The sequence below is a fragment of the Sinocyclocheilus grahami genome, unplaced genomic scaffold (assembly GCF_001515645.1).
Source record: "Sinocyclocheilus grahami isolate Dianchi unplaced genomic scaffold, SAMN03320097.WGS_v1.1 scaffold47.1, whole genome shotgun sequence".
Lineage (NCBI taxonomy): Eukaryota > Metazoa > Chordata > Actinopteri > Cypriniformes > Cyprinidae > Sinocyclocheilus > Sinocyclocheilus grahami.
This window is the reverse complement of record NW_015505226.1, coordinates 429,206-454,603: the sequence shown is the minus strand read 5'-3', so window position 1 is coordinate 454,603 and position 25,398 is coordinate 429,206. Positions and strand designations below refer to the sequence as shown.

Genomic DNA, 25,398 nt, shown 5'->3' with positions numbered 1-25,398 from the left:
GTAATCCCAGGCTAATTCATCACACAGCCTAACAATAGCCTGCCTCGACTAGCACGGCACACTAAAAGCTTTTATGCTAAATGTGTAGCCTTGTCCAAAGTAAAGTGTGAGGGGTGGGGGCAAAGGGTCCCTTATCAGATGGATTTGTTTCCTTTACATCTAAGTGGAGAGAGATTTATCTTAGACATAAACAGTCCTAGACTGCGTGAATGGAGGTGGCACATCTTCGAATCAGCTCAAATATTTGGCTTAGTTCTGTTTCTAGCTCTCTCGCACATCAATGAATGTCTCTTACTCACACTTCAGCTCTTTCAACATATTGCCAGGTAGACTTTAAATTACTGAGGAGTGGGAAATAATACAAGGACGAAGAATTACAGGGAATTTATTAATTTAAAAAGGGCATATATATATATAGCTTTGTTAAGGAAAACAATCACTATCGAATGATTAAATGAGTGAATTAATTGAATTTAGAATACCTGTGGTACAGTTTTGATTATTTACCTAATAAATAATTGTCCAACACTGGACAAATACAACACCACAGGAGAAGAACAACAATATACAGTGGTCGAGTCATTCATTTTTCATGTTCTCCTCTGTTTTTCTGTTTAAAGAGGTAGAAGAGGCTTTTCCACTTCTTTTAATGTTTAGTTTAGAGTAAGTAGCCGATGGGCTCCCCACTGTTACCTGAAAACCTCCACAGCAGAGCGAGTACATTTGTTCTAACTGAATCTCTTGTGCAGAGGCAGTCAGCCAGTCTGATAGACTACATTGCTCTTTATAAACTGTCTATGGACCATAAACTACACAGCAGAAAGCGTGGCTTTGGGTTGTGCATGTTCAGGATTAAGACCTCTGGAAGCTTCGGTTACTGTAACCGGGTCACCTTCTTCACATAAAAAACATACAAGCACGTTATTTCAAGTGCTCCAAAGTATATTCTTATTACTCTCTTACAACCCCCCCCCCCAGTTGTTCCCAGCTGTGTGTCATGATGCTAGTATTTTGGCATCATGACACCATGGCAGCTAAATTAGTAATCCAGCCAAGTGCCCATCCCTGTGTTGCATGAATGGGTGCACCTTAAAAGGCTTGTGTAAATTAAACAGTCCTACTGGTATAAACTGTCACATGGTCTAAAGCCAGATTCACAGTCAGACGTTGCAAAGCATTAAAAAGCAAAATATACGTCCTGTAACAATAAGCTCACAGTGAGAGAAGGCTGAAAATAAGAAAACAAAACAGATGAATAAATGGATAAATATAACGATTTTCAAATGGATGCACCAACGAGCCAGTAGGATAATCTATTCTGACGCCTCTGCAATGACAGAATCTGTATATAATGAGCACTGTCAATCATGCAAAACAGATAATAACAACTTGAAAAGGTTATAACAAGATTGTACAGTCTTTGTTGCATGCTAATGATTTGAAGCTGCACAAAGAAACATAAACGTTTATATTTATGATTGTTTTATACGAGTCTTGTGTTGAAATTGAGTATATCACTGTCTGTTTCACCCTTGAGGAATTTGCATTCTCTCTAAATAAAGATTCCCCGCGCTTGCACGGTGTTTACAAGTGATGCGATCGTGATAAAGTGTGAAAATGGCTCCAGTTGATTAAAAAATAAAAATAGGTTATAACAAGATTGTACAGTCTTTGTTGCATGCTAATGATTTGAAGCTGCACAAAGAAACATAAACGTCTTGTGTTGAAATTGAGTATATCACTGTCTGTTTCACCCTTGAGGAATTTGCATTCTCTCTAAATAATAGATTCCCCGCGCTTGCACGGTGTTTACAAGTGATGCGATCGTGATAAAGTGTGAAAATGGCTCCAGTTGATTAAAAAATAAAAATAAAAAAATACAGCTAAATACACACTAAACCTTATAATTAGATTTACTTAATGAGCATTGCGAATACGCTGCTGATACCACCCTGTGGATTTGCGCGTGCTTCTTCTCTGCAACAATAACAAAGTATCTGTGTCTGATTCACGCACTACGACTTCAGCGAGGGAAAGTGAAAACACGCAACTCCGAAAAACTGACAAGGTGAGAGAGCTTCTTGCTGACATTTTTAACCCGCCACGGATGTGTGGCTGATAATGATGCGCTCTGTAAGGAACAGATACACTCTGGGTGTTACTTTGAAATCGCTATCGGATTTAATTCATCATTAGGAAATGGTTGTCTTAAAACGGAGATTGATGTGTGAATAAACAACGGTTTTATTTACAGCATTAGGCTACTAGAGAATCAGCCCAGAGCACAAAGACGCCATTTGAACAGAGGAAAAGCAGACATGCGTCGAGATAAACTATACGCCTGGTAGGACAAATGTAAGATAAACAAAACAAAAAAAAGCATAGACATATACGTTATGAACATTGCGAATACATATAATTGAACAATTATGTCGTTACCTTTTTGCTGTCATGTGACAAGGAAAAAAAGTAAACATTTCATGACTCAAAGGATCAATATACTGTATTATTATTATATATATATTTTTTTTTCATTTTTACCTGGAAAAGAAATGTTTGAAAACTTTGTAGTAATAATGGATGTGTAGACCCAAGTGTATCCTTGTATACAAGAGTACAATGATAGTTTAGTCCTTTTTATTTGATGGTAACACCACTTGTTTGGATCAAGTGTTTAGAGTTTAATTTTTTTTAACAGTGTAGGCTAAATAGTACACATTTATTTTAAAAGAAGTATGAAACCAACACAAATAGAATACAGATTCTGAAGGCTTGGCACACATTCCATGTTCCTTTTTATTATCTCAGACATCCATATTTTTCATTCATACACACACATTGTTGGAATTATGATTCATGTACATTCGAAAATAAATGAATAAAAGTTGCATGACATATCTATTTATTTAAATGCACATTACCTGATCACCATAGCTAAATTTTGTTTTGTGTTTCATTAAAGTTATTATTATTAATTAAAGTGTACCACATTGTTTATTATTTTCAGACATTTTTAATTAAGTCTTTCATTAACCGATAACTTAATACACTGATAAATTCTCCTAAAAAGTTTTACCATAATGTGTAGGGTATTCAAACTCAAAAGAAAGCTAATGATTGGCTCCTGTAATTCAGTACTGCAATATTGAAAGGTTCTTTCTGGTGTATCGGTTTTTTTTTTTTTTTTTTGCCATTCTTGGCTCGTTGTCCATCAGATTCTTGCAGCAAAACTGGCACATCAAAAAGAAACGTTCCATATACCGAATTACAGCCTCCGAAAATAAATAAATGAGGAGGCCACTGTCCTCGGGTCAGAGGTTTATCGCTCTTCTGCTATGCGAGTGGAATTTGTGACTCTCTGCCTTGTCTCAACTTGCAGCTCACATATTTACCCAAAGCAGTCGTGACCTTTTCACCTTCGGCTCCCAGTCATGTGACACACAGGGATTTTCTACTGTATCCAAAGTTTCTCTTTAGACTCAAGAAGTCTTTGGTTTTACACTTACTTAACATGGAATTAATAATATGAATTGTGTCTTCATTAGAAAATGTATCATTCCACGTTCATTGCTTTGCATAAAGCAATTGCATATTAACATGTTTAATCCCCTTTAAATAATTATCTCCAATAGAATTTTGCCATTGTGATTAATTTCCTCAAGAAGGGTATACATATTGCGATGAACGCAACACAATTATAAGAATCAAGTAATGTACGATATAAAATAAAATTATTTTCTGGATACATTAATGGAATACATTAATTGAAGTAATTGTTCAGAGTTATTTTCAGTATATGCGTGTGCTGCTTTCAACATTATGTACGTTTCTAGCTGAATTAAGCATATATGGAATTAATAGCCTTTAATTATACTGTATGTAGTATATGCATAATTGTTTATTTATGATCGAAAAAGGGGTTACTATTTATAAAATACTACACCATATTACGTGCAAAAGTTCTCATAACTTGATAGGTTCTTTTAGTTTTGCTCTTTGAATGTGTGTTGCGCTTATCTTTCGCCCCTCACAGCAGATGCATCGTACTTCACTGTCTCACCGGGATCAAAGCGACGAGAGAACATAAGTGGTTATTGTAAGCGAAACATAATACCTCATAACATAAAAGAGAAAGTACGAAGCTGTATAATAAGCGCTTATTGAACTGAACGGACAAGAAAGCAATCCTGCATCCTCTGACCCCCGAATGCAGCCCGCTTTCATTGATCACCGCCTTATGAGATAATGCAATTACAAACATCAATAAGGAGCTGCGAGGGGAATCATTACGTGGTGACAGTGATAAATGATAGTGCAGAAAATAGCGCGTTTCTCTCCAACAATCCTGGAGCCCAGGGGCTTTCAGGGGTGGGCGAAGTCACCAAGGAAACAGATGACATCCAAAATGGCCCTGCCGTTTTGGAGACCCCATCTCTTCTCTCCAGACTTCTCTCTAGCAGTCCACCAGCTGCCACATAACATTATTCTATGTGGTAACACACGCTTGAGACGTTAGTGAAATAAAATTGCACTTTTATACAGACATGTCAGGCATCGGTTTCTCACAATTCTGTCTATTTATTGGTCTTTCAATTTGATATAAATCGACCTTGCTGTTTATATTCATTTATTTAAGCGATTTTTTATTATTATTATTATTTGTTTTGAGGTCGGCCTGTGAGATTGCCGAAATGTGCATTCATTTGTCTTATGAGTTCTTCAAAATAAACAAGAAAATAAAAGACAAGTGAAAAAGAAAGTGACATAGACTGTTTACTTTACATATAAGCACATATTTAAAAAATATAATAATAATAATCATTTATTAAAATGTATTAAATAGCCTATACTTTATTTGAAAACACTTTCATTCTTGCACTGATTGCAATTGCATATGCTTGCAATACTTTAAAATCACGATTCCTTATATAGGCTAACTTCAGTTGTTTATATTGTAGCACCTTCCACTAAAATCATATGGTATATGGTATATGTTCTTGACATATTTGTAGGTGTACATTTGAATTTCAGTGTTGTGTTATTTATTATATTACATTTTTAATTAAACAAATTAATTGTGGGAGAATGTAAATTAGATGAATTTAAAATAAATAAATAAAAACAATCAATCACTGGCAAAGTGACATAGACTGTTTACTTTACATATAAGCACATATTTAAAAATATAATAATAATAATCATTTATTAAAATGTATTAAATAGCCTATACTTTATTTGAACTAACGCGAAATGTCGCTTTGGTTATCAAAACACTTTCATTCTTGCACTGATTGCAATTGCATATGCTTGCAATACTTTAAAATCACGATTCCTTATATAGGCTAACTTCAGTTGTTTATATTGTAGCACCTTCCACTAAAATCATATGGTATACGGTATATGTTCTTGACATATTTGTAGGTGTACATTTGAATTTCAGTGTTGTGTTATTTATTATAGCCTATTACATTTTTAATTAAACAAATTAATTGTGGGAGAATGTAAATTAGATGAATTTAAAATAAATAAATAAAAACAATCAATCACTGGCACACACACACACACATTTCATGGAGTGGACATAACCCTCTCAAATATGACCAGTGACTGGAGAGTGGACCACATTTGCATCTGCCACTGCAACTGCGGCGTGCTGCGAAGACACATGACCCTTTGTGAAAGTTTTCAAACTGAAGCAAAACTACTTGAATACAGAGAACAGATGACAGAAACATGCAACAGCACAGCCTATGCTGCACTTTATGGGAGGCAGAAAGTCCTGTTTGGGCACCTCTGTGCTTATGGAACAAATGTATTTCAGTCATTACTCACAGAGTTCAGTATGTGGCCACAGCCAGATAAAAGCTTTCTTTCGTTCTTCTTAAACAACAGATGGAAAAGGCGTCGTCCTTATATGTCTTTTACTGCAGATAAATGAAGAAAATCAATAATCATGTTCATTTGCAAAGGTCACGAAACGCTCATTAGGAAACTTACCTAGGCCTACCCAGTAACAGAACAGAACTAACATGTTTCTAAACTAATGTTCTGTACGTAGGTATTATTCTTGATAGCCTATATTTATTCAAATACATCTATTTGAAAAGGTCTAGCTGTGCATTAGCAGCATATCAAAAACACAATGCTTTATTACAGGTATTAGTGTTACACATTAGCCTAGCTACGTATTAAAATAGTTAATTACAACAGCAAAACAACAATAAACAATCGGTGATTTAAAAAAAAGGAATGAAATAAATAGCCTATGGCATAGGCTATATATTGTTCATGAATATTACTCAGTAGTTGTTATATGTTGACATAAACCGTCGTATAAAGCGTGACAAAACACTTTATTTATTTATTTAGCCTATTTTATCTAAAAAAAATTTTTTAGATAATTTTAGTAATCGACTATTTCAGACCGTAATAGTCATCGGTACTAGCCATAGCAAAATCTGGGTAAACTTCAGGATAGAAAATATACATGCCCCTTAAGGACAGTTTCCCAGATCCCCTAAAGATGGCAGTCAAACATGGGATTTATCTCCGCCCGTGTCTCCAGAGCACCGAATGGCGGACGGTTGAGGAATTCAAATCTGAGGAGCTGAAACGGTGTCATTAAAACGTCGCCTGTGTTCCGCGTTGCTTGAGAGCAAAACATTCAGCGAAGAGAAGGTAATCAAAATACAATGGCGACAGAAAACTGAGGGACGGGTTTAAGAAAGAGAACTTATTGATTTATTATGGGAGTGTAGTTTAACATGGCAGCACCTAGCTGGGTAAGTTTTTCCAGCATTCCCACAAGAATATACCACATTTCCCTGTCGTGGTCGTATCGAATCCATCGTAAACATATATTTCGAGTAGTTGTGTCTGATTGATTTAGAATAATTTAAGCGCTCGGTTTTAGCGGGTAGCTTGGAAACAGCCGTCTAGATAATGCCGTTTCAAGCGCTCTTGACGGAGCCATTGAATGAGTGAAATAAGGCGTGAGGGGGAACTAATCATCCTATTTAAGTGTTTGTGGCAATTTTATCTAAATGAATTTTAATGCTAAACGGGGGATAATTCTTCCTTTATCCGTCCCTTCACCTCATCTTCACCCCCCCTTTGAGCCTCCTTCGAACGGGCCGCACATTTGTTGCACATTAGCAAATGTATGAACGTTGAATTTGCAGCTTTTAGACAAACATTTCAATATAGAGTTTAAAAAGTTGGACTCACCTTGTGCACTAAGAGCCTCATGTTCAGACCATGTTCACATTTTACCTTAGTGTTTTCTAATAACTCACATTGTGTTATTAGAGTTAATTAGCCTATAACAAACAATTTGTAATGACATGCTATTTATAAAATAACTTCCTGTTCATTTGTGTTACTCAATTACTCTGTGGAAAGGTGTGACCCAAAGCTTTTTGATGGGATAGGACTGTCTTATAAAAGTCTCAAATTATAACCCCTGGCTGAATCTATAGGTGGTTTATGGACCCATATAGTTTGATTCGAACACCTACATAATAATCTTTGGTCTTGATCATATCACAAATTTGAACACTTTAGAAGTTTGGAGAATTAGATCAGAATTAGAATTAGATCAGGAGACTGAATTTTGGATTCATTACTAAGGGTGGCAAAAGAATGTAATCCAGGTTATCAAAATGAACAAGGAAAAAAAAAAGGCAAATCAAAGTAAAATGAACACTGGCTAATGAATAACTATTTTGAAGATTTTTAGTATTAAAAATAAAGATATCTAATGATGGATAATGATTTAAATAATGCATTAATTAAAATATGTTGAATGAAATAGAGTACGACGCTGTTATTTGGTATCTGAAAACATTGTGAAATTAAATAACCCAAACTATTTAAAGGATTTATAGTATTTTGTGAATGACAACCATACAAAACCTGAACGTTTTGGTCAGTTAACAGCCTCATAAAATGAACCAGTCGTATGTAAAATCAAACCAGGCCCAGAAACCACAAATATATGAAAAATATTTCCCCCTCTTTTTACACAAAATTTATTCATTTACAATGTATACATAAACTCTTCAAAATTCAAACAAGTGATAGCAAAACGTTAAACCAATATCCCCAAAAACAGGTTTGCTTAATCAAAAGAATCCCAAATCCCATTTATAACTTAAATGCTGAAAGTTTGATGGGTTGGCTTTACACACACACACACACGCTTGTTCTTCACATTCAGCTTCTCACACATCCAGTAAAGGTAAGTGAAAATAATTTTCATTGGTTCCAATGATGTGGGGGCAGTTCTATTATGATGTATTGGGAATGCAAATTGGGAATGAAAAATGGAGACCTCCTGAAAGGCAGGAGGATGTGGCTCAGACAGGTAGACAGCACTCAGTTTCTTCCTAAGGCCGTGATGGGTCATGGGAAATCTGCCCTCCTGCAGGACAAAAAAAAAAAGAAAAATGGCCTGGCAAATATGTATTCAATGAATTATTGATTTATTCACATATTTTTTCTCATTTAAACGCAAAGTGATTTATGGAGGAGGCCAAAAGTCTATGGAGATGGCACACACATAGTGTGGAAAGAAAAAAAGTTCACATCCTTTTTTAAAAAAAAATCTATTAGAAACAACATAATATGCAGAACAATACGATAGCATTTACAATACTTTTTTTCCCAGTTCATATGAAAGTCCAATGCAATTTTACAACAGTATACAGTATGTCCTCATCCCTCCCCTTTAGAGGCTGATATAGTAATAAATTCAATCTTTCTTTCTCTCTCTCACTTTTTGTGTCTAAGCAAAGGGCACCTCCTTTTAAAGTGTCCCATAGTATACAGAAATCGGGCTTCTTTCTTAGTCCGAATCTATAGCCAAGATGCAAGCTCCTCAGTCTCTGTAACAAGTCAGTATATAATCGTGCTTGGCAAGCCCCAGAAAAACCAATCGCAGCTCCTCTTCTATCCGTAGCAGTCATTTAAAGAATCCATTTTAGTAAATTACTGGGCATGGATGTCCATGAATTGTCCTCCCATGGTAGGGTCTCCTGGATTGAACATAGGGGGGCTAGAGGCTGACATGGGCATGGCAGGGTGAGGTGGTCCTCCGTGCATTAACATCGCTGGGTGGTGGGGATGTCCAGGGATGTAGGAACGCATGGGAGGGCCGTGCCGCAACTGAGCAGGGTGGTGGGGCATCTGGGAGGCACCGTAGCCTGGTTGCCCCATAGCCATACCCACCGGGCCACTGTGTGACAGGTAATCCCCTGGCATGCCTTGTAGTCCTTGGGAAGAAAAAAAAAGAAGAAGAAGATTATAGCGATTATTGTTGATGCATTTGGAATAGTCAGACATAACATTGCATATATTATATTTTGGGAGGTCATCAAGCCAATCGTTCCCTTTACAAGGCAGGTTTGACTCTACAATCACAGCACCGGAAAGCATATGAGTTATGTGGTTGTAAGAGAATCCTTGGAGAGAGGACCGTCCTCTGTAATGAATGGGAAGAGACTAGAAGAGGAATCTGTGTAGTGGGAGAGGGTGGCTCTCTAGGGACTAACTCACTGGCCTGAACATAGCACTTTACTGCTGCCTGCACCAGGGATCTGTACTCAGTGCTGTATCCATCAGATCTGGAATCTGCCACAGTCATACCTGACTAGTCAACCGGAAGGTTGTCCTTCATTAAGGTCAATCAGGAGGTTGATATCTAGCTGTTAGACTTAATTTGCTAATTTTATATTCATCTCAGAGAACAATGCTATGATGAAATCTTTATAATTGGCTCCCCTCTGGATAACAATGACTATGATGTGTTTATATTTTAAAAAGCACATGATAATTTTTACAACAATAATTTTTTATCCATAAATCTACTCTCTCTTAACATTTTAATCACATGCTAGTAAAGGTTGTACCTTCGAAATTATATAAATGTGAAGTCTAACACTAACTGGCACATAGGAGGAAATGAACTGCTACGTGTCCACGAGCCAAGTCTTTATGCCAGTGGAAGCCACAACAATGACAAATGAGGTAAAATAAGCCATTCCTTTATTCTACATTCTCCCCACACTTATCTCACTTTAAACACAATGAGCAAAGGTCTGTGGCTCGCTCTGAGAGCCCCTCAGAGAAACGCTACCATTGTGCTTAAATTAAAGACGAAAGGTTAAAATTTACAAAGGCCGTCACTTGAGAGGCCTCACCTGGGTGCGTGCACGTGCCACAAGCAGAAAGGCCACTAACCCTTTGACAGCAGCAATACAAAGCAACAAATCAACCTCAAGTTAAAAAAATATCCCTTTTGTTATTGCCTTGGTTGTAGGTCTTTAGGTTTCAGCCGTAGAATGGCATATATAATGGTTGGTGTTTTGCACTAGCATGTGAAGCAGTAATCTGTATGCCCCTGCAATTATTTACTACTAAAGGCCTGACCTGAGCTTTTGAGGGGTCATCAGCTGTATTTGATTTCAATCCTTGAACACGTTGTTTGGTGAGGAGGGAAAACATCCACTTCATCAGAAAAGCAATGCTTGGATGTTAAAAGGGCACACATTGCAAATGTGGTTTTTCACTTAATAAGTCAATCAATACATTGAGTTCCTTGCCTGTCTATTTTCAGAGGTGCCATGGGACCGAATCAACAGGGGATGTTTGACATAGACAATACAGGAGCCAAATTCCTGAAGACCCTTTCCCCCCTTAAAAGTAAAAGTTCAGAGCAGAAAATGGGTACCTTGACCCTGCAAAAGGTTAACAAACTTCTGCTTAATGAATGGGAGGAATGACATTTCAGACAAAGGAGTCTCCAAGAGCTTCCAGCGCACCAAAGCATACCAGCTGCGTTCAAGTATGGACGGGGAGGGCAACATTTTTGTCCATATGCCCATAATTGATGCTCTCTGTGCTCACTATTGTCTTGAAAGTAAAATTAAAAAATTTTGGCCACCCTTGGCTAATTTTGCTGAAGAAACACAAAGAACGGTATGGGGGAAAATGGTCATAAAACAGTCATTCCCTCGATTATCAAAGGCTCGCCCTCTTCTGCTTGAGTAGTTAGGCTTTACCCACGCTGACAGGTGTATTGTTTCGGAGAGCTATAAGCTCTATAATCGTCATGGGCAGAAAGCATAACGCTTTGCTAAGTAGGTTTAATTGGCTTTGGTTTTAAGTAATGTTGCAGTGTGACTGCTTGGAACACCTTAATTTTAGGTCTTGGGACTTCCCAGCAAATAACTGCTTAATCTCGCCTTGAGGAGAATTCCTCAACTAATGAAAATTGCTTATAAAATATAATGAATCCTTGGTCTCTTAATCAAATAAGATAACGTTTTTTTTTTGTAATAACCTATTAATTTAATTGGTCACGAAGTATAAAACACATCACTTACATTTAATTGACCTAGAAACTATAGTAACAACATTACTACATAAATTAGACAAGCTAGGAAATGTCAGTGATGAAGCCATAAAGAACAGGCATTCTTCACCATGGCGACATATTTCTGTCACACTCTGCCTCCTTTTCTTTCCTCATTTCCCCCTCTCGCTCGCTCTCTTTTCCCCTCAACCCATCTCATCTAAGATTCTACACGCGGCCCAATTACAGAATTCGGCAAGCAAATTGAGGCTGTTTAAAGCAGGTTTCTCTCGTCTCTTCTGGGAACTACAGCAGCTGCTGTAAGCAGCCATTTGGACACTGGGAAACACGCTCAGTGTTTAGATACGCACACAAAGTGGGCATATGACGTTTTAAAGCGCAGAGCTTGTGTTACCAGCCTATGTCTCTCGGTTAAAGACAGTGAAGTAGAGAGTTTCTTTGACAACAGAGGTATTCTGTGCTTGGCTGCATTAATGATCGCTATTTTTGTATACTGAATAAGTCAAATCCATTTGTTACACCGCTTGTGATGGCATATTTAATTTGGATATAGTCAATTAGGCTGGACTAAGCTGTGTACCCTGCTGTGCACACCTCCATTTTGCACTCCTTCATCTCCCCTGCCTTTGCCATTAGTAATCCTATTAGGAAAGACAGACAAGGAAATAGTGGACCAAGTCAGGGTCGATAGAAGCAGCTCCACCTAAAACATTCCACGCAAGACTGACATAATTTCCAAATGTGTGGCTATGTATTTGGTTGCAGGGTGAGAGAGCGATTCTTTGTGTGTTGCCTCGCAGGTTGGTGTATAAATGTAACTCATGCATCAACTGTAGGGAGACAGATTTATGACACTTTGGGGACATGCACTTTTCTCTCCTTGCACTGCTGCAGACTGCTTACATTTTGCCAATCAGTCTGTTGCTATGGTAACACACCCCTCCCCTTCTCCGACCAAAACCCCAATATCAATCCCCCCACCCTCCATTTGCCTCTTTCCCCACACAGCTATTCCTCCTCCTGCTCTGTCTCTCTCTTTCTCTTTCGCCCACACTCATTTCCCCTTTTTATATGACTTTATGCACATGGCCAGTAACATGTAACATTAGTAACATGGGCAAAAATTTTCAGAAGTAAGAAAGGGCAGCACAGATCATAAACATACACAAGCACAAAAACTCCTGATCGGATCTTGTCACCCACAAGTACAGGAAATATTAGTATTGGTAAGCAGGAGAAAGCAGCTTGTTTTCTGGAGGGAAAGAGACATTTTTGTTTCTCCCATTTCGTAAAAACAATTCAAATTAATTGCTGAAAACATGTCACACATTATGGATGCTTGATGACCCTGCTTTTGTACTTACTTCCCCCATTGCTTTGCGATTGGTTAACTAGAAGGTTACATGTAGTGCCACTGTCCCTCCATGCCCATATTCATGCCCATCCCACTCATAGGCCCTAGAAGGAGAGAAAACAATCGAAGAAGAAGATGCCGAAAGATGAGAAAATAAACAGACCACAGCTCAGAGACAGGAGGTCAAGAAACAAAAGCACAATCCCCAATTTATTAAAAGAACAGAAAAGAACACCATATGGCACAAATAAGACAATATAAGTAAATAAACAAGTAAATAATGCATTCAAAGGCTAGAGGTTAGAAGGAAGCCTAGCTTTGGATAAATCCTGCAGCTTATCTGGCAAGGTGGGAGAGGGGGTGAGTGGTTAGCAACAGTGACCACAGGGTGGAAGAAGCTTGAATTCAGAGAGAAGAGCAAATTCTGGGAAGATGGCTATTAGAAAGCCAAGGTCTCAGAAAGGAAGCATGAAGGGACAAAGGTGTGTAATGCATTGGACCACACCTATGCTAGCCAAGGGTCTTAGAATCAGACTGAGAAGGAGGTAGTGAGGAAGAGAAGGAGGGGGCTTGTGGGAAGGTGGGAGATGTCAGAGGAGAAGACATGCCAAGGTCTTACCAGGTGGTCTGATTCCCATGTGCTGCTGGCCGTCCATCACGAAGCCTCCCACGGGCTGACCATCTGGGTTGTAGGGAGCTCCTTGACTTACTGCAGGAGGGCATGGTCAGGGAATGTGGGGGAAACGAACAGTGGTCAATTAATGCTTTTAATTAAGTTTAAGTTGCTGGAGAAACATCATCTGTTAACACACATGCAGACTTAAGCATTTCACACAGTTTCTTTGGGTTTCGTGAGAGATAAAACACTTGACAGAATATGCCCAATGAAGCTTAAGTACTAGGAACAAAAAAACTAAGCCTATATTCTATAGATACAAGAAACATTTTAAGACGACACAAAAAAATGAGGAAAACCTAAGTGATAATTTTTTATCCACACAAGCTAATTGAGATGTACTTACCGTGAGTTCACGCTGTTGAAAGTGTGTGTGTGTGTGTGTGTGTGTGTGTGTGTGTGTGTGTGTGTGTGTGTGTGTGTGTGTGTGTGTGTGTGTTGGGGGTTATTTGGTCAAAACCAACAGCTCAACCCCAATGAATGCCTTTGAACTTTACTGAGTCCCTAATGCAACCCTGCCCCCTGAACCCTATTACAGGTAATAAACTTTACAGCAGTCCACAACAAGCCATGCACCAGGGGCACTGTTCACTAACAGGAAGAACTGAGCTAGGAGGCAAACATTGCCTCTACAAAATAAAATATGAAGTTTAACAAAATAAATAAATAAGTAAATAAAAAGGGGGAAAATTTTTTAATATCCTCTGTACTTTGCCGAACAACTCTCCACTGTTCTCCAGTATAATTAGTTGCATAGAGAAGATCCAGTTATAGTTATTGTTTCAATACTTTAATCCATTGTATGCGTTTTCTCGCTTCTCTTCGTCACTGGGTTATATAGTGCCCAAGTCAGCATGATTAGTGCTTTGGGTTAATTGGATGGATTTTAGTGGTCAATCATTGTTGACATCCAGGCTGGGCTAAGTATTTACCGGCAGGTGGGCCTCCGGGTGCATGGCTTGCAGGGGGCTTTCGCCTGCGGGACTTGAATACAGAAACTATGGGGGACTTGCCTGCTCGGTTGGACTGGTCGATCATGGGCTGCACTATTCTTCTTCTTGCGTTAATGAACCTATAAAAAACAAGGAGATGCAACATATGACTGAAAAGTCACTGGAGATTTTGCTGTATTTTTCTGTAATCACAGTCACATCCAAGCCTGCTGCTGTCCAGATCAGCCCAGATAGCTAATCAGAGGGGTAACTGAGGGATTTTTCTCTAATCCTCTTGTACGCCAGCTGGAGTGTCAGAGAGTTGTTCCATAACACAGAAATGTTCACAAAGCTTATGACTTGTACAAACTTGTGCTAGCTTAATATATATTGCCTACTAAGCAAAGTGCACAAAAGCACTTTGAAGAAAATTATTTGCAGTTCAAGAGACTCCTTTTACTTTTTTTAACAACTTTATTTTAAACCACTGAACCATTCAAACCCTGATGCCAGATGTAACACAGTTGATATGCACCACAGGAATTAATGTGTTTAGAAAATGTTTGCTAACAGAAAAGTGTTGCATTGTCAAAGAACACAAGTACAAGCCATATTTTCTTTTTCCTTGTGTCTCCCTAGAGGCAGAATAATGAAACTGTGTGTTCAATGAGGAGATTTTTTTTTCCCCCGCCAGAAAGAACAGGCTGCTCCGCAATTCTGCATATTGTGCATAACATTTGTGACAAAAACATAACTGGCCCCTGTAGCTTCTGACCCTCAGCCTCCTTGCACCATACATCGGAGTACTCTGGCCTTGCTGTGCCTAAATCCCCTCTAGTGACCCTGTGACCCTGGTCACCATGCTCAGGGGTTCCAACTTGATTTATGTCCTCCTGCTGTTACCACAGTTGGACACTTCCATTTCATCCTTTAAGGGGGGAATTAGTAGACTTTTAAGGAAACAATAGCCCCGCTACTCTTTTCAGGCTGAGAAAAGTAAGGGAGGAGAGCTTGGGGTGGAGGGAGAGAGTGAGAGAAAGGGAGAAATAAATAAAAAGAGCAGGACTAACAGACAAAGAAATGTTCGCATAGGCATCTGCTAATCTTCTTATTTATTAATTATAACACGGATCATTCCAGCTCTAAATTGTTACTGTGTTTAAGCCATTGGAACATGCAACTATAAACCACCTATGATTTGGATAATTAACTATATTATTATTAATATATCAATATTATTAATATTCAGAATATAATTAATACATGTACCTACTGAAAAAATATGTTTTTTTAAGTGAGCCATGATTTTAGATTTCACCTTGATTAAGGGGATTTTTACTATAATAAATGGCCTCTGATGGCATAAAACTTTAATCGAATGTTTTTGTTCCTTTAAATTAATTTGACCAGAGATCTAAACTTTCTCATATGTTTATCACCAATATCACTCTACGACATCACCTTAAAGGCTTAAAAAAAGAAAAAGATCAGGGGAGGAATGTACTGACATGGCAGTGCATCATCAAATGAGAGAATGTCTGGAGTTTTATCACTAGCAGCGGGCTGGAGAGCAGGGGGAGTCTCAGACTAGGCATTCCTTTTACTGCCTTCATCTCAGGCTGGGGTCAAAGGGGGGGCACTGTTGTCTATCTGCTGACCTCTGCCGTTTGGATTTTCCTCCCTCGCTCACTCGCTTTCCCTCTGCCTTTTTTCCACTCACTTTTTTTTCAGATTGTGGAAATGGCTGTTCTTTCTTTCTTTCTTAAAGGTATCTTAAGCTTCCTCTCTCATTCCTTCTTATATCTAAGGCCAGATGCGCCAAAAGCTGGAACAAAGGACAAGTGCTACACAATACCAGGCAGGGGGATGGAGAGGTGGTGAGGGTGAGGGAGGGGGTGTAGGAGTGTGAGGAAAAAGAGAAAGAACGGTCATGCTCTTGTTTTGTGAGCCAGGCGGATGGCGGATGGCACTGATGGTTAAGAAGGCAATCAAAAGGAGCACAGAACCATACGGGCCAGGCTAAAGCTGGAGCCTCCATTAGGAGTAAAAGTTCACCTTTGCGCGACCTCTCTGCGCTATAGGACTGCATTTATGGCCTGTTCAGTTTCTACTTCCCATAGGCACACAATGAAGCCAACTATTCAGCCCAGCTTGGGACAATGGGGGGCTATTTTAAAGCAAAACTAGCTTCACTAAAAGGACGAGAAAAAAGATTGAAATGAGAGTGTTTATGAGCCAAATGAACCTTGATAGAGGTTTAGTTCTTCACATTCTATTACCACGTGTGCGTGTTTCGTAAAGTGTTGGAGCACAATATTGCTCATTCTACTTTACTGACAGTCAATCTGATCTCTGTCGGGTCTGCCAGGGCCTCCGCTAATATCCCACTCTCATTACAAACGCACAGGTGTAGCACGAGCGGCACGTGAAATGGGCAATTAAAAGCAAGAAATTGTCTTTTTCATCAGCTGCCTTTGTTGCGTGACCGATTAGGGAATAATTTAATAAGCATTGCTGGAAAGATCCAGATTGAATATACAAAAGGTTATATTTCAGTATGTCTATCTAAATGCATATGAAGTACGTAATTTTTCTCAGAAATGACCCCTACGTTCACTCTTTCCCTCTGCCTCAAATGTAAACTGTGTGAGGGGGCGCATGCTTGACTACGGAGGACCAAATTCACTCATGAAATCGCATTTCAACACACTCAGCTACATTTACATGTATATTAAAAACCCACAAGCAGGCATATCAGTAATACCGATGGAATGATCTGATGTTTCGGATCTGCATCTGTGGCTCTACAGGAATCTCCAGTAAAAATATGCATTAAAAGAAAAGATATAAAAGATGTTATGGTTTTAGGATAATTATCAGTTAAAATAAAGTGTGCATTATCAACTTAATCATAGTGGTAACTCTGTGTTGGGTAGTAAATGGTTAAAAATACCTACAAACTATATTTTCAGTAGTGTGACAGTAGCTCAGATGTTTTCAAAACATTGTAGCCTTTCCAGTTACAAACTGCTTTGTGACAACACTACATTGCTGTTTTCAATGTTGCACTGTATTTCGCACACACACATCCAACTAAGTAATATTCATACATAAAGTAATAACCATTAATTTGTTAAAATAAATAAAAATAAATATTTAAGCCCTCAATTACATTTTAGGTATTCTTTAATATTTGAGAAGAAAATTATATATATATATATATATATATATATATATATATATATATAAAGCAGAATATTTAATGAAATGCTTATTATATTTAATTATATAAGTTTCATTCAGAAATACTCATTCAATTTTTGTGCCAGTTTTAAATTATATAAATTAAATTATACTTAAAAAAATTAAATATAAATTGTCATCAAATAGTTACACATTTAAAACTAGATTGATTCCTTAAGTAGCTACAATGTAGTTTGCTATGTTTTGTTAGCTTGTAATGTAAATAACTATTTCATAGCTCAACTGGAGTTTAACAGTTTAAAATAATGTGTAGCTTGTATCTTGGCAAACTACATTTTCGAAGTAGCTTCCCCCACACCGGTTAACTTGCTAACTGCTATACTTCAACCAGCTAATCACGCAATAAGACCCCTCTGGTGAAACCAACTTTATTATCAGTATCTGCTCCAGAGATCCATTTACTTAAGTAATTAGTAATTCACATGTTGGCATGCCTCAAGGCAAATTTCATAAATACGAGCATCTCATCTCGACCTAAAAGTCATAAAAGTCCACCTCGGCTCGTCCTCTCCCCAAGTCAATCTGGGGTCAGTCACTATGGCCTGCCTGTGCTTAAATAAACTAGTCCAGCTGTTTGCTGCACAAATTCCATTTACACTCCTGCCTCCCCCCTATGCACCGGCTCTCACTCACTCATTCACACACACACTTACATTTACACACTTTTTTTAATCAGTGCACAGCAACCCAGGCCTGGAGGAGTGGTGTTACCCTGTGCCATTGCTGGAAACAGACGAGGGGGAATGGGGCGTGCATAAAGGACCAACTTCCAAACACTCTTTGCATCTCTCACCTCAGACAATTCCATTCAGCCACATCACACCCCTCTTCCTCCCCTCGCACTGCATATTCCTGCCTTTCTCACCTCTCTTCACATTCTTAATAATACCGGCCTCCCCCTTGGCCCCTCCGCTGCTTCTTAGACTGGCCTGCGGTGGTGGAATCCCATAAAAGCCCTGATATACTTAAAACAAAGTTCTTTTTCGTTCTTTGTTTAGGGGTAAAACAAAGTTCAAAATACATGTGCAGAGGTATACTGTTATCGAACATCCCGATGCCGCCCACTCTGATGAAAGCAATGTGTATATGAATATGTAAATATGTGCTGTGCGCTTTCCTCTCAGTAACAAAATAAACACAACAAAAATGGAGAGAACAGCAAGCATTTTTTTATAAAAAGCATCTGTTCATAGCAACATGGCTGTGTTTGCACAAGCTCTGCAAATCAGCACTCCCGTGAAGTAGTGTCACGTGTATTTACATGGCACTTTATTCAATGTATTGCTTAAAAGCAAGCAGCAGTATTAAACATGAAAAACTGTGTCAGTGTCTCATTTCATCAAAAGCAAAACTTAATTTGCTACTATAAAGCGGCTCTCCACTGTGCGGACATCTCACCTCCAAGGACTCGACAGACGAAATGAACCCAGAGAAGAGTCTGTGTGAAAGAAGGCGGAGCCTCAGCGCACACCTCCTATGACGTAATCGTCACGTACCAATGGTAGTACGAAGGTGTTTTGCAGCTGGAACAAACTTTTCCGGAAAGTTAGCTTTGGCAAGCCATTTCGAACTCCCAAAACGAACTTTGTTTTGGCCGGATTTTGTTTGAAATTATGTCACATCAGTTCGTTCTTCGATTTCGCTTGAAGTATATCGGGGCCTTAAGAAGAACCCACTCTACTGGGTCTAGGGAAGAAGGGGCCATGTACATACTAAACCTAAAGATGGATGTGAACTAGTTGTTAATACAGTGATGCCATTCTTCTTTTTAGACACTTACAGCTCTGAAGTGTGGTGCTAGAAAATCACAGAAACATAGGCATGTGTCTTGACTTATTTGCAAATTTTTCTGTAGTTGCTTACACCAGCTAATACCGAACTTGCTGGCTTCCAGGTTTAGTGGATTTGCATAGCTATCATCATGTCAAACACTAATATGGGGGATTCAGTATCACATTTAAATCTAGTCATCGTCCCGAAAACTTTGCAATGTGTATGTGGTCAGAGATTCCCAGACTTTACCGGGATTACCTGGTCCACTCTAGCAGAGCAAAACAGCTTGCCCAAAGAAAACAGAGGAGATCTAAAGGAGGCTTTTGGGGAAGTCTCAAGTAGGGGCTGGTCTAATCCTGCTGCATCAGCCCCCCTCCAACAGAGGCTGGCCATTACTTCAGCAAACTCACCCCTTGTGCACCCCCACAAGCTCCTCTCACCAAACAAAGTTGAAACCTTTCCATGAACAGAGCTGTGAAGTCCCCTCTAAAGCCACTTTTAGAGTGGGGCCACTGCCTGGGGGCTGAGGAACACACTTTATAAACACATAGCCTGTCTGTGAGAAAGAGAGAGGGGTGCAGCAGAGATTGCTACGAGTTGCTCAAAAGAACAACGCAGCCAGGAAGACATGAAAACTTCAGACCAAACAACCTCCAGCTTAAGGAGAGAGGAGACCATTGCTGTGATCAACCTCTGTTGTGGCATTCAAACGATCACCGAAAAACAAAGCACAGTGCAACTGCTGCGAGGTGCTGGACATGCTTCAGAGACGGTTCTCCACTCTTCTGGAGCCGGGGACTATGAGGTCATTCTTGGCATGAACATGGCCTGCCTGCTCTCCTCTGATTCCCCACCCATTCCAGAGAGAGCAAGAGAAATAGAGCACAAATATATCAATGAGGGAGTGCAACCTCATATGCCCACTTCACAAACACAACATTGGAACACCCTCCATTCCATGCTGTTGTCTGTCTCTGAGGGCTCTTCATGCAGCCTGATGCCGGAGGCAAACGCTTGGGCCAGAGGGCACTGCCTCTCTGTCTGGGCAAACATGCAAACAAACAACCACACAGTGTTGGGACATCAACTGTCAGCTCTGTGTGTGGCAGCACAAGGAGAGGAAATGACATCACACCGGCAGGTTTAATGGGTCCTCCGCCTAGCTGTCACTGTGGTGGTCTCTGCCGGGCTCTGTAGACCTCATGCTGGCACCACCATTTCTATTGACACACATATAAGACCTTACACATAAGCTCTGACTGGCATTACTAACCATGCACTAACCAACCAGCAATTTACCTGAGTAAAAAAATATATATATATTTTTTACTTTAACAGCTGATGGTATGGTAATTTGAATAACCAGTAGAGACCATAAATGAAAGCTAAAGAGTTGTGGTCTGACCAGTTTAGTCACTTTTCTGCTTCAGCTTCTCTTACAAAAATTGTACCATGCTGATACCACATCAGGTATTCAGATATATACAGTACCATGGCACTGTTTTATTCATGTACCATTTTATTTAATAGGTATGTGTTGCCATGATGTTAAAAATTCAAAGCAAGCAACTGACAAAACCTGAAATCTGTTTGTCCGACCAATGACAGATAGGAGTTTTCATGGAACCTGTTTACAATTCATTATTTTCATTATTTTTGTAGTTTAATTTGGTGACATTAACAGAGCAGAAATTACACACTTCACATTTAAAAAAATATATATAAATTGACTAGAACATTTTCTTATATTTATTAATTTTACTTGCGTTGCTTATAGAAAAATAAAATATATATATACTGTATATATGAAGTGTTACTCGCACTAGTGTGCTTATTTTTGTGGTTGTTGTTGTTGGAGGGGTGAAGTTCAGCATGACCTTGCAATCACTGTAATGCTAAAAGCTCATTAGCTAATCAGTGGTCGGCTCGCTAATCAGCGGTCCAATCTGTTCCTAGATTTATAAACATAACCAATATGCTCTAGTGCCGATCCACCCTCCGTCTGTCATGTTCACATTCCCCCACAAAAGAGAGGATAAAAAAGTAGAGAAAGGAAGATAAAATGTAGGCAGTGCCTGGGGCCTGTTGTGATGTAAGACAGAGGGAGAGAAAGAGGGGGGTGCACCCTTGTATGGTTCACAGACTCTGTACGAATGCATGCATACACACACGCACATATCCTATGACAACTTGCTGCCAAAGAGCCATCCATGCACATATATCTCCACATATAGAGACGCATTCTATCCAAGACAAAGAAACTATTTTAACTGTGCTAGTCTCGTTTACACGTGCACACACATGCACACGCAGTCCAACACACATTACAAACGACTTCACATGATTAAACGCACACACACACACACACACAAACACACAAAAACCACTCCAACTTGTCTGCTGTTGACACAAAACAGAGATCAGGTCTGAGCAAGTGCTGAAATTCCAGTATGGCAGAATTGTTAGCAAACACTTGAGAACAGACTGAGCCCAACTGTGCAGAAAGGCAAACAATCCCTATATCCATCCAGCTTCATGGAGCTGAGCTCTCCACTATGTCTCCATTTTTGCCTGATATAGCAAGGGATTTTGAGGGTGTAGGTTGGGCTGCATGCCTGTGTCTCGCTGGTGTAAATATGTCTTTTGTTTGGCGGTTTGACCCCAGGGTGTGTTGGTATTTTGTTGAAAGGCCACGGATATTCACGCTAAAGCACCTTGACAGGTAGGCTGTGTGAAGGCCGCTCCAGGACATGGGCTATGGCTCATCTCACCCAGACCTGCTTGCATCCTTTGGGCCGCTGTTGCGCTCACTCTCTCATCTTTTTAAGTGGGAGAACTTGCACAATTGGTGGCTGACTAAATACTTTTTTGCCCCACTGTATGCATGCATGAACAGTGAGACTCACACATATGCACGCATGCTCAGCTTAAGCAAACAATTTACCATGTACACTACATCCAGAATTATGAATCTAGCAAACACATACTCACATACATACAGTCCAAAACTAGAATCCAGTGTAAGATTTTAATGCCCAGATGTTGCTCTATGATAGTAGTACAGCAGACTTAATGTAGTTCTTTGTTATTTTTTTATATAATTATCCATTTGTCTTGAAAATAAACTGCACTATAATCTTTATTCTCAAGCAAGTCTCCATTTGCTTTCCATTTAAATCTCATTATGGTGTAGGAGAAACAACTGATACACCACATAGATCTCATTTGTGATTTTGCTTTCGTATAGGTAAAACGCTTGTGTATCACCTCTCCAAGATACCTACTGGGTGGGTCAGGGGTCACATTTTCCCCGAAGCTAAAAGAACGTTGCCAGATACTACACACGAAGAGCACATAGAGCAATCATCCAGAGCTTTTCTTGAACAAGTTTCAACTTCTCTTGACATGGGCGGGCTTGGCTGTCAGAGAAGTGAAGCATGCCAGTCATCCAGTTCTCTCTCTTTATTTTGCTCTTGCTCCTTTTTTCTCTCAGGCGCAGAAACCTGATCCAGGGTGTGTGGACGCTGTTTCTCTAAAGTAGCCCCGCCACACTTCACTCCATGCTTTTAAGACTTTCATAAAAGCCGCCTTATTGACAAAACAATCCATCCCTGAGGTTTAAACAGCATCTTTAAAGGGATTATTAAATTCGGCCAGGAAGGGAAGAACGGGCAACACGTGAAACCCGATGACCCGCCCATTGATTTTACATCACTGATCTTTATGGAGTGTTCTGAGAATGCTTTCTCTTATCGTCAAAGGCTAAAACTTTTCTTTCTCTGCATCTTTCCTTTTTCTTACTCTCCCATCAAATCTATTTCAATGAAATTTTGCATTTGTATGTTGAACGACTGACTACCTTTTCATCATTATGCAGTTGTACACAATCCCTATCAAAGCTCTAACATCTCCCTCCAAAAATAGATCCCACAGTTGATCCACATCCCCTCCTTGATGCCATGTTCGCTCACTGTGTCTTAGGCTGTCTCTGTGTGCTAATGCGTATCCGCGGGTGCGTATGCATGCTCGTCTGTGCTCATGCGTGCGTAAGGGTGTCCATAAGGGTGTGACTAAGTGTACATCTATTGCATATCATCCAGATTTGAAGAATAGTTTTCAGACACTCTCAATACATGTTGACTAAAAAACGCACACACCCACGCGGGTCGATTGTTAATATGTGGACCCAGGTTTGCAGCAGTCCCTCACGTAATGTTAGCGCCAATAATTCATGAGTGATCTGCACCGCGTGTGGCCTTTAGCATTTTTTATGTAATCTTCAGCCCGCGGATTCTCTGAGTCCTCATTAATAATGGACACGTACATGTGTGTTAACAAGACTACGGGAGCAGGGCTTAAGAAAGCCATCATTTTCGGTTGATCTCTTGTTTAGCTCCATCTGTTAGCTGTTTGTTTGATGTCACATTGTGGTTTCCACATGTTCGCCCTTAAGTTCTATAATCAACAAAAATTTTGCACAGAGATATGGTTAAATGATATGGACCTGCATGCTATTTGAATGAAATCTAGTGGAAGGCTGGAATTCATCTTGTAAATCTTGTACGAATATTGCATGTTGGGCCGGTGCTTTGACTAGTCTGAGGAATAGAATCACAGCTAGGGAAATTGCCTCTAAAAATCAGCAGGTCAGGAGGTAACATCACCAGGGGTTGCCATGGAGACACCCAATGGTGAGCTTCCTACAAAGCAGAACCACGGCCCTATGAAACAACAGATCCTACTCTCTAACCCCGAATGTGCTGATAATCTCTCTCTCTCTCTCTCTCTCTCTCTGTTTTCATACACATTTTTCATGTCATCTGCACCCTTACACACATATCCGAATACATATGCGCACTGATGCACACACATCTGGGAGAGGGCTGCAAGATCCCAGTATGCAGGGCTTAGCAGCTAATACTGCTTAAACTGACCACCTCTTGCTCATCGCTTACACACTCAGACAAGTGCTCTTTCTCCCGCATCCACACAAACACAGGCAACATGACAAGTCTTTCAACATACACCAAACCCTGCTCCAAAATGAGTCGGCCCAGTAGCCAGAGTGCTGGGGTAAAACAAGACAGTGTGTGAAGTAATTGCCTGTGTGTTCTCTACTAACTAATATGGCTGAAAGAATTGATCTCCCATGGGTTGTTGTGAGGTCACACAAATTGATAACCCCAACAAGATTCCCTTGTGTCCGTCAGCCTGCGTCCCACTGATAGGCCACTTTTGTAGATGAATCCTCATTCTTAGTCACCGGTTGTCTCCAAGGTACCGAACTGAACAATGGTAAGGATTATGTTGTCAGAAATTACACTTTGTGTAATGGGTTTTAATACATCTCCCATCTCTCTCACTCTCCTAACATCTGGTGTACATAGTAAGGGATTGGTTGTTAATAAGCTTGAGAAGCCTGACGGAATAGCAATGTTATGTAATCAGGATACAAAGGTATATTGCATTACAGTTAAATGTAATATGTTTAGCAATACATTTTGCAAAAACAATGATTGTTAGCAGAATTTGAATTTTTCAAGAATACTAAAAATATATAGTACTATCAACAAGTACTATAGTACAAACAACTGATGAACATTACATAACACTTATCCACATGTAAGACTGCACCCATTACAACCGCCAGTTTCTACAATAATTGCAACTACCACATACAAATGGCATGACACTCAAGTGAAACAAACCATTTTTACAGTTGCAAAATCACTGCAATGACAATTGCTGGAAAATGCTTTCAGTGTATGGATACTTGTTTGCTTGCTCTATAAAATTGTGGCTAGCTTCTGTTGCTTTTCTCTTGTAACTAAAAGTAGTTTAATGGTTCATATTTGGATGATTAGGCTACTGATTACCTTTGTGAAGTAATTCATAATTTGTAAAGAGTCATTTGTATCGGAATGCAATTTTAAAGTAACTCTCCCATACCATGCTGGGAGCTCCTACGTCAAGGCCGTTTTATTCAGCAAAATGGATTAGAGCATGTAATCAGATCCTTGGCTAT

The 25,398-nt window shown here is 39.4% G+C and overlaps 1 protein-coding gene across 5 annotated transcripts in view; it reads right to left on the bottom strand.

The window, feature by feature from the left end:
• Positions 1-8,599: 8,599 nt before the first annotated feature.
• The window catches only part of LOC107582672 (homeobox protein Meis1-like), a 67,259-nt gene continuing 50,460 nt past the window's right edge, over positions 8,600-25,398 (bottom strand). For 4 of the 5 annotated variants that reach the window (XM_016268587.1, XM_016268586.1, XM_016268590.1 and 1 more), the window contains 3 exons: positions 14,418-14,476; positions 13,348-13,437; positions 8,600-9,272 (listed from right to left, as the gene is read on the bottom strand). In XM_016268587.1, the coding sequence (XP_016124073.1) occupies positions 8,989-9,272; positions 13,348-13,437; positions 14,418-14,476 (433 nt within the window). In that variant the 3' untranslated portion in view covers positions 8,600-8,988. Of the gene's footprint in view, positions 9,273-12,738; positions 12,833-13,347; positions 13,438-14,417; positions 14,477-25,398 lie in introns of all 5 variants that reach the window. The other variant, XM_016268588.1, reaches the window with a different exon arrangement.